We start from the raw sequence: 9763 nt of genomic DNA on the forward strand, positions 1-9763 counted from the left end.
AGATGAATAAATTTTCGTCTACAGATTGAACTCTTCTATGATTTCCAACATATTTTTGAAGTACAAAGATCCCATCCCCAAGAAAAGCATAGTATTTAATTGTATGTTAGAACTTGAAAACCTCCTCCAAATTGAAAACCAAGAACTAGTTCGAAAGTGGTTTCTGGTTGCATCCATCACACATATAGCTTCGGGTCTTTAAGGTTTGCAAGTGACTCTAACTAGACTCTACACTTATCATTTGCATGTGACTTTGGATAGGCCAGTCAAGATACTTCCCATCTGACTAGATATAGTACACTTAATATCCATAGATGACACTCTAACTAGTTGCCACACTTATGAGATACCACACTTATCATTTGCAAAGGGACTCTCACAAGGCTATACACTAGATTTACCATCTAAACTCACATGAGGACAAAAATCCTCTCATTAAAGAAATTGGTGAGCCAAGCCGAAATTGAACTCCGGCCACTAGCATCAGCTTAGCCATTACCCCACACATACTTTAGATATTCAATGGCCGTTTTGGTGTGTAAAGACTTGACGCCCAGTTTCTTGAGTTTTGATAGTGGGCGCCGGGCGGGGAGCAAACTGGCGGCGTGTAAACAGCCTAGCCTGACAATATATTACACTTATCATCTGCAGGTGACATGCTCTGACTAGCCTGACAATATATTACACTTATCATCTGCAGGTGACATGCTGTGACTAGACTCTACACGTATCATCTGCAGGTGACGCCAAAAGCATGACAATATACTACACTTATCATCTGCAGGTGACATGCTCCGACTAGACTCTACACTTGCCATCTGCAGGTGACGCCAAAACGGCTCGTAAACATCGAGCCGAATGGTGTCTGACGTCTTCTGCTTCGGCTTCTGGATCCTTCATCATACGACAAGCAACCATCTTCACACCCGTCCTCTTCTTCACTCCATCACCAGCTTGTTTCTCATCCTTCTCATGGCCAGCGCCGTTTTCCAGCATCAGCCAGCCGGCCTTCGTACGCCCCCAGCGTTAACAGAACCTGATACGATTTTCTTTTTGCCCCTTTTCCTTTTCTGTGTGTTGAAGCGTTGGCCTGAATTCGCTTGTCTGTGTTTGCAGGGATATTGCCCCTGGACACGCAGCTTTTGTTAAGAAATCTGAAGTGCATTAGCTTCCGGAAGAACATCTTTAACCCTGGATTAATCAGCTGCAAGGCTAGCGCCCGGTCTGATGAACTCAACCCTCGGAAAATGGACCAGAGTAGGTGAATTTCATCTGTAATCAGTCTATGCAGTTCAATACGACATCGTCATAGCCAATACTTGATGTTATTTTCCACAGAAAATGCGTACATCACATGGCGAGAAGTTTGCGAATTTTCAAAATGTGAAATGTTTTCAAAATCAATGTTAGTGTCGAATTATCTGCAAAATAAAAAATGCTACGACTAAACAGAGACAATTCTAACAAAATCTAGATTCCTCTTCGCAACTAATGCTTTGATCTGGGACGCTGCTTGAAGTTCAAGCCCATCAAAAGTTGATGATGTGTCATAAACACAAAGTTCTCTTTCCTTGTGCTGGGGGGCAGTGAGTGCTTGTTTCCATGCCTCAGCCGACCTACCCATCTCATAAACCTGCAAATTCTTACCTATGAATTACAGTTGGAGGAGGTTATTACTAGTTTAGTCAATCAAACCATTAACATATCTTTGTGCATATTATGCAGGCAAAAGGGAGGAGTGTGAATTTTTTAGTCTAGGAGATTTTCAGTTAAGAGAAGGGGCTACTCTAAGAGAAGCAAAACTAGCTTATAAAACTTGGGGCACACTAAACGATGATCGAAGTAATGCTATACTCTATCCAACTTGGTACTCAGGCAGGCATTGGGACAATGATTGGCTTATTGGTCCAGGGATGGGTCTAGATCCAAGCACGTACTTTATTATAGTCCCAAACATGCTTGGAAATGGATTATCAACATCACCAAGCAATTCTCTTCCACCTTACAACCAAGCTAGATTTCCAAAGGTTTACTATGCTGCATTTTTATGATTAAAGATGTAATATAGGCATTGAGATTGCCCTTTCTGTGCTGCTTGTTTCTGTGTCTCTGCCTCTGTTCCTTTTTGAGTGTTGAATGCCAGCATGGCATCTTCTCTTATTCTTGCTGACTTCTAAGTTCTTATCACACTTCTTGCAGGTAACAACTGAGGACAATGTACGAGCACAGTACAAATTGGTGGCTGAAGAATTTGGGATAAACAAGCTAAAGTTAGTGATTGGATGGTCTATGGGGGCTGGACAGACATTCCAGTGGGCAGTAAGCTATCCTGAGATGGTGGAGCGGATACTTCCATTTTGTGGTTCGGCTCGAACAAGTCCTCATAACATTGTATGTTTCACAACTACCAAAAAGCATGGTATTGCTAGGAAATTGACAGTTGCTCATGTGTCTATTTGAAATGAAATGTGTCGGGTAGTTTCTGGCAGGTCTTTCTTGAAGGTGTGGAGGCAGCATTAAGAGCTGACAGCAACTTCAAAGAGGGGTGGTATCCAGACCTTCCACAGAAAGGCCTCAGAGCAGCTGCCCGTGTTTATGCAGGCTGGGGTTTTTCACAGGCATTTTATTGGAATGAGGTTAGGCTTCTCCCTCTCTGTTCTCCCAATGCGTGGGGTGTATCATTTTATAAGACGAAACTAGATGTGTTGAAATCTGAAATAGTCAGATTCAAGATTCTCCTTTTATTGGTTTTTCTTCTCTGCTGTAGTCCAGGCAGACATTGCTACAGAAGAGCAAGCCAATCCAATACATACACTAGAATAAGAGTAGTGCTTAAATGTAGGAATGTCAGCTGGTCTTTTAATTGGCAAACTTCCTGTGTACTGCTTGCCAAGAAGAACTTATAGTCATCAAGGTGCACATCATTGGAATTGGGTGCTGTATGCTTGCAGGCTTGTGTATATCTTGCATGCTTACAAGATATGGTCACTGAACGTAGTTTGCAAAATAGGAGCTAAAGGAAATATTTCATTCAATATCAAATACAGAGATGAAGACAAAAGATGTACAAGAGATTTCTGCAGTCTCAGCCTTGTGGTAATAAATTGATCATGAGATACAAAGTTTAGATGAGGCTCCTTGTGGAACTCTTGAAGTTGAAGAATTATTGATGCTTTGATGTGTCTCATAACTTTGAAATGAGAAGCCTTGATTTATTATCTCTACTCAAGAATTAGACTAAGGCAGTAAAACACTGCAAAGGTAAGTGCTGCTGTTGATGTGTTTTTTCAGAAAGACCCAAATGCTTCTTGAGACTGACTCAAGTATTGACTGACATAAATGCTTGGAAAAAATATCCTAATTTTGCGATCAAGTGCATCACATTTTTGAGAAAAGCATCTGCTCAATAATTGTCAATACACATCAATGTGTTAGCATGTGAACACACCTCAATGTGTGCGTGTGAGCTCAGGTATACGGTTTGGGGAAATCTCAGGGCTATATGTTAATCCCCTATGCGTTTACTTTCAATCATCAAACTAATGCATCAATCTACTTTTCATTGGTGTATGTGCAAGAGTTCTCCCTCTCTCTTTCTCTCTCCTCTCTCTTCTCTTCTCCCTCCACCATGGAGCTTCACCCATGACTGCTTAGCTCCTCTTGCCACATCAGCCCTACAGTGGCATCAGAGCTACTTGCTGCTGCCATCGATATCAATGCAGAAGAGCCATCAGTTGATCTCCTCTGAGCTCAGTGTGCCATGTGGTCCTCGCTAGTCTAGTGGCTGTTTTGTCTGTCACATATTTGCAGTAGGCGTGATGTCTGAGCCTATCATGCCACACCAGGCTATCGCCAGCTGTGCTTGATCTGCCCGCCAATTATTGCCTCCTGTCAGGCCTAGCTGTGCCCTTGACCTGACTACCACCTGTCCCTTGAAGACAACTGCCACAGGCTCTGTCCTCATGCTGCTTAACATGCTCACTTGTCAACTGTAGCATGTCACTTGGTAGGCTGCCGCTTGACTATGCCATGTCACCAGGCTTACCTCATCGCTTGACTGTCCTTTAAATGTGCTAAGAAGCTCTGCCTCAATCATGCTGCCCAACTGTCCTTCAAATGTGCTCCCACCACATCAGCCTATCTAATGTCAGCCGCCGGTCTTGCTCACGTTGTTGCGTAGTCAGTCTGGCTCCCTGATCTGTGAGCACAGTGGCACCTGTGCTACCTCTACTTTAGATGCACTGCTTTGTCTTGCCAGTTTGCCATCAAACCTGACCTGTGTCAACCCCACAACAGTACTGCTGCCTCTAGGTATTCAGGTACGATCCATCCAGTCCATGGACTTAGTACAGTACTGAACATACACAAAAAAATGTCAGATAAAATTGGGTGTTTTGTATGGTTATTAAAAGATACATAGAAAATTAAGGTTAGGCTAGTAAATATTACTTGTTTTAACATGAGAGTGGCTACCCATGAGATATAGTGTCACAAGGCATCATCCATTCAATACTATTACAATTTTATAAACCACAAGTGCCTTTGTGTCAATTTTTAACAATGACTGCTAGCTCCTAGGCTCGGTGGTGAGCTCGTTTGGCCATATGGTTGGTAGGTGAGTTTGATGTCCAATCCCTTTATTGTGGATATGGCTTGTGTCATGTCTCGTGTGTAGGTTGGAATCTAGGGGGTGTTTTAAGAACTAAAGCACATTTGAGGGCATCAATGGTTTCATCAAGTTTGGCCAAAAAAAATGAGAGTGCTCTCGCCATCATCGGGTTTGGTCCCTCTGATAATCTTCTCTATCACTTCAACCTTACCAAAATAGCAAAATAGGTATGGAAAAGTCTCCATACTACATTTGGGGGTGACATTAATAACTCTAAATTTTCTTGAAAATGCAATTATTGAGTGTTTCTTATAATCTCTTTGTATCTCTTACACAACACCTTGATCACTTCAGCCTTCTCTTTCAACAATCAACTAAATTCAATAGTCGTCTGGATGACAATGATAAGAAAGTTATCCTTCTCAATAGTTTGTTGAAATAAGATAAATTCAGTGAGACCATGATAGCTCTTAAAGTGGCTAGGGAAATTAAGTAGGAAGAGATGGGTTGATAGGAGCACGAAATATGTAGATATAGTCCCTAAAGCCTTCTACACCAAGATCCAACCACCAAAATGTAGGTATTCCAAACATATTGGTCACATTGCTAATCAATGCTACAAAAAGAAGGACAAGCAATACACAAATTATGTAGTTGTTCGCTCCATATTGGATAGTGACAGTGACCTAGAAGAACCACCTATAACATCTAACAATGCCCTTATTGTTTTTGTTCACTAATAGTCTTTAGGCAATGATGACAAAAACCTTTTAAATATGCCTTTAAAAAAAAGTACTTCAAAAAATAAAAATATTTGGAGTTAGACATTGACCATGCGTTCACATGCATTAGGACCTTTCCAACAAATATATTGCATGCGTCATTGCATGGGGTACTTTGCTTGGATTTTATCCAAAAAGATTTTATTTTATTTTCTTAATGATTTTATTAGGAGTTATGTTTCACGGGGGGTTGCAACTAATTTTTGTATGAAATTTGAGTTGAGCCCAAAAGCTATACGTGAATATTGGGCCCTTGATCACATGTATTTGTCTTTCAATCATGCTGACTTTTGATTATTAGCCTTTGAGCCATGCATATATACGTCTAAATCATACCCTTGGTCATGTGCACAATGCCTCTGAGCAATTTTGACCTTTGATCAGCCTTTGAGCCATGCACACGTACCTTTGAACCATATTATGCTTTGGATCCCTAAGCTTGTTGGTAGACCATGTCATAAACTAGCGTCTGTTGCATCTCTCACACATGTATCTCTTCTCTAGAATCTACTGTACAGAATTAGACACTGCCTCTACTTGAGATAAGACCTTCCTATTTGTTAGCAGTCATGTTTGTCATGCACTGTCATCTCCTACCTATGAGCCTCAGTTTGAGTCAGATGGGGACATTAGGAGCTCTAACATTTAGTCTATCATGTGTTTTGACAGAGGAGGTTGCTCTTTCTAGAGCATGCATTTCTTCTGTAGTCGGGGTTTTAGGTGTGTTAACACTGCTTGCTTAGTTTCTAGCTTTTGCATTTCCTTTTTAGTAGGTCTCGACTATGTTCACACTATCTCGGGATGAGGCGATCAGCATTATGATGGAAATCAGCATTTTTTCTTGGCATTCTCATTATTTTATTCTCCATTTTGACCAAGTTGGCCAGATTTAGGCATTTCTTGCTATTTATATGCAGCCTGCCCAGTTGACAAATCATTTTGTCTTGCAAGTTTCTGGCACACTCCAACATCCAAGTCATTCCTTCGTCTTCCAGTGCTGCCACATATCATCGGCCTGAGTTGGTGCCCTCACTCCTCCCTTGGGCTGTGTGCAAGGACTGACTAGTGATTGAGTTTTTTTCAGAGTTTAGTGTAGTTCCTAGTGTGTTTGCAAGTTTTCAAAGATGGATTTCTACTAGTTTGATGCTTTTGAGGATTCTAAAGAGGAGCTTCTCCCTTCTCTTGATAGGTTGTCACACTAGTGAGATCGTCGCAAAGAGGGACACAAAGATCAACATTCAGAGCCTCGTTCTCACTCTGCTAGGTTGAGAAGATCAGAGTCCCCTTCTCCTCCCATTGCTTCTCTACATATTTCCTATAGGACCCATATCTCTGGCCCTCATATAGCTGTGATAGCACCTCCTATTCAAGTGCCCATGCTTCCTTCCTTACCAAAAGAAGATCGCCTTGATGGGTCAAACTATTCCCTTGGTCGTGTAAAGTGGAGTGCTTCCTTGATACCTTTGATCTTTGGGATTTTGTTACCACCCCTATTTCTCATCCAATGGAGGGTCCCCACATTGGTTCCATGATGGACCAAGCTGCTCTATGGGATTGGCTTAACTCTAGCCCTTTCCTTTTCATGAGCTTACAAGATTCTATCCTTGTCCATGTGCACAGACTTCGGATCATAGGAAGTGTGGACAAAGTTAGCCTCTCTCTACCATCAGAAGACCTTTGCCCACTGCATCATCCTAGAAAAGAAACGTAAGATGCTCTCAGTTGATGATTCCCCTTAACGATTCTATGGAGGGCTTCATTCTAGAGTTTCCTTCATGCCAATTATCTTTCGATGAGGATTGACTGTGGCAATCATTCCTTCTCAAGCCCACTTCTCTATGTCAGTATTCGGATGTATTTAGTAGGAATCCTATGCAACCACTTCTTGGATCAGAGATGTTTTTTGGAGCTCTTAAGGTGGAGTTGCAAGTTCAATAGAGGTGGCCTAAAGGACTTCCTCAGAAGTGGAGTACTGAGCCTTGGTGGATCTCTTTTAGAGATCTTGTTTTTAACTTTTGCTCTAGATTTGGCATGTTCAATGTCCCATTCAAGGTCTGAAAGGGGGTGTTAGCAATATGTTTGTATGTCATCTCTTGGTTGTGAGCTGTCATGGAGCTCTGACATTTACTGCAAGCTTGTGGCGAGTTTGGTCATTTTTGTCCATTCTGGCCAGTTGTCTTGTGGTCAGACAATTTATGTTCAGCTAGACATTTTACAGTTTTCTATATATAGGGCCCTAGTGCTTTCTCTTTCTTGCCTTCTTTGCCCAGACACCATATGGTGACTCTATTCCCTCTTTCATCAGCACCCTCATTATGGCTACATAGTAGCATGTGCATGTATACTCGTGTTCCTAGATGTTTTTCCCCTTGAGCCTTGGGTGGATAGGAAATGTGTTCCATAGTTAGGGGGATGTATTATAGGTTTCCTGCTTCACTGAAATGAGTTTCCATGCAAGCTTTGTTGAAGGTGTTTTGGAATAAAAAAGTGGGTTGTGCTACTTGTTGTAGGTTAGTTGTGTGGTCTATAGGTGGTTTTAGTTCTTCCCGAATTCAATAAGTGATAGGCATAAGGCATGTCAAAAGGAAATTGTAGTACAAACGTTTTCCCCTTTATTGTGTAGTTTAGTGGCACCAGCTCCAGGTATGGTATAGGCATGTCGTTATGCTTTAATCTGGTATGTTACTACATGATTGTTTGCATGAGGTTGCCATGTTGTTATAGGTTGATACTAATGCCACTGCATGACAGGCAAGGTTTGAGTTTCAGCATTTGTTTCTTCCTTGATTTAATTAGTGATGAACATAAGGAGTGTCAAAAAGAAACCTCTTCATTCTGCAATTTGATTGGTGAGCTCCGAATATGTTGCAGGCATGTTAATGTTTTAATATGCATGTTATAAGACAATCATTTGCATGAGGTTACCACAGTTGCTATATGATTGACAAAGTTCGAGTTTCAGCACATTGTGCATTTTGTGTTATGCACAGGTTTGGCGAGAGCTTGGCTACAATAGCCTCGAAGACTTTTTGGTCGGGTTTTGGGAGGGATTTTTCTTGGATCGTAGAGACCCAAACAATCTCCTGTTGATGCTTTGGACCTGGAAAAACAACAACGTGGGGCAAACATGTGGATTTGAAGGAAACCTTGAGAAAGCCTTGGCTTCTATAAAGGCCAAAGCAATTGTCATGTCAGCAGAGAGAGATTTATATTTTCCACCAGAGGATGAAGAATATGAAGTTCAGTTCATTCCTTCAGCTGAGTTTAGGGTGATTCCTGGTATTTGGGGCCATTTTGCAGGGGCAGGTTTTAATGTCACTGATACACAGTTCATTGACAATGCTGTAAAGGATCTCCTAGCCACATAATGCAGTTTTACATGATCTTGAAAGCCATTTGTATGGTATATCTAATTCATTTTTGCTGAGAGTTCACAGCACTAGGAGCTCTACCTATAAGAAGTGATTGCATAGAGTAGCAGTACATGAACATTTCAATCATTCAAATTTTCATAATGATATGCTTATTACTTCTACGTCTGGTTGAAGTGAGAATTTTCTAGGGGATTTGATTGGATAGCTATTGGAATTGGATGACACGAAGCCAAATTTGGATCTGTTATAGGCAAATACATAAGGAGGTGAAAAGATGACCCTTTTCTCCTTAAGCAAGCAATAATTATATAACAGAAGTTTCTTGGAGCGGTTCATTTCTACTTTCTACAAGCACACTAGCTGTATGTGGGTAAACAAGCCACCAAAGGCAACCCCATATGGATATATTCTATGCGTCTTCTTCCCCACCACTATGCATGAAAAAAGGTAACGTGCCAACCTCTTGTTCTACTAGAACTTAGATGACTAGTGCCTTAATATTGACTTAAACATGGCTTTTATTTTGGGTTAAGTAGATTTTGATGCTCCCTAAAATGAGAATGAGATACTTCTAAAGAAGGTGGCAGCTCCGACCTGCCTGTCACCTTCCCCTCCTTGACCTTACTGCTCTCGATATAAGCATGGCAGCTGTTCCCTACATCCGGCTTCACCCAACACACTTAAAGCACATACAATGAAAACCCCTAGTCTGAGACTGACACAATCTTTTGTTGCACCGAAGTCTGTTGCCTTGTGTTTAGTTGTCTCAGAGTAGTAACTCCTATTAGTACAGGTGACGGAGTACTTCAAAGTTCATTCAGATTGTGGAACACTTCCCCTCTCGCCCTCAGCTTCATCATTCTCTTAACATATTTCATTCCTCTCCCCTAGTTGGCTTCTTGAGCAGTGTCACGGCTAGGCTCATGGGGACTTGGGAGTGGGATTTTTATGATCAGAGCCATCACCCTTGAGGTTGCCTAGGAGTTGGGAGACAACTC

At 41.5% G+C, this 9763-nt stretch overlaps 1 protein-coding gene across 3 annotated transcripts; it reads left to right on the forward strand.

Annotated features, from left to right (window-relative positions):
* Positions 1–762: 762 nt before the first annotated feature.
* On the forward strand, positions 763–8909 carry LOC148012206 (uncharacterized). 3 transcript variants are annotated; one of them, XM_087668949.1, is made up of 7 exons: positions 763–1012; positions 1117–1257; positions 1339–1405; positions 1726–2027; positions 2200–2391; positions 2490–2636; positions 8382–8909. In XM_087668949.1, exons 2-7 carry the CDS (start codon positions 1228–1230, stop codon positions 8757–8759), a joined length of 1116 nt encoding a protein of 371 aa, XP_087525075.1. In that variant the 5' UTR covers positions 763–1012; positions 1117–1227; the 3' UTR covers positions 8760–8909. The 3 variants fall into 3 exon arrangements, with proteins under 3 accessions (XP_087525075.1, XP_087525076.1, XP_087525077.1); XM_087668950.1 differs by lacking the exon at positions 1339–1405 and having other exon boundaries at positions 764–1012; positions 1117–1261; positions 8382–8908; XM_087668951.1 differs by lacking the exons at positions 763–1012; positions 1339–1405 and having other exon boundaries at positions 8382–8907.
* Positions 8910–9763: the final 854 nt, after the last annotated feature.

This window comes from Lygodium microphyllum, chromosome 27, assembly GCF_053477565.2.
Source record: "Lygodium microphyllum isolate KBCC chromosome 27, Lygodium_microphyllum_v1.1.10, whole genome shotgun sequence".
Taxonomy (NCBI): Eukaryota; Viridiplantae; Streptophyta; class Polypodiopsida; order Schizaeales; family Lygodiaceae; genus Lygodium; species Lygodium microphyllum.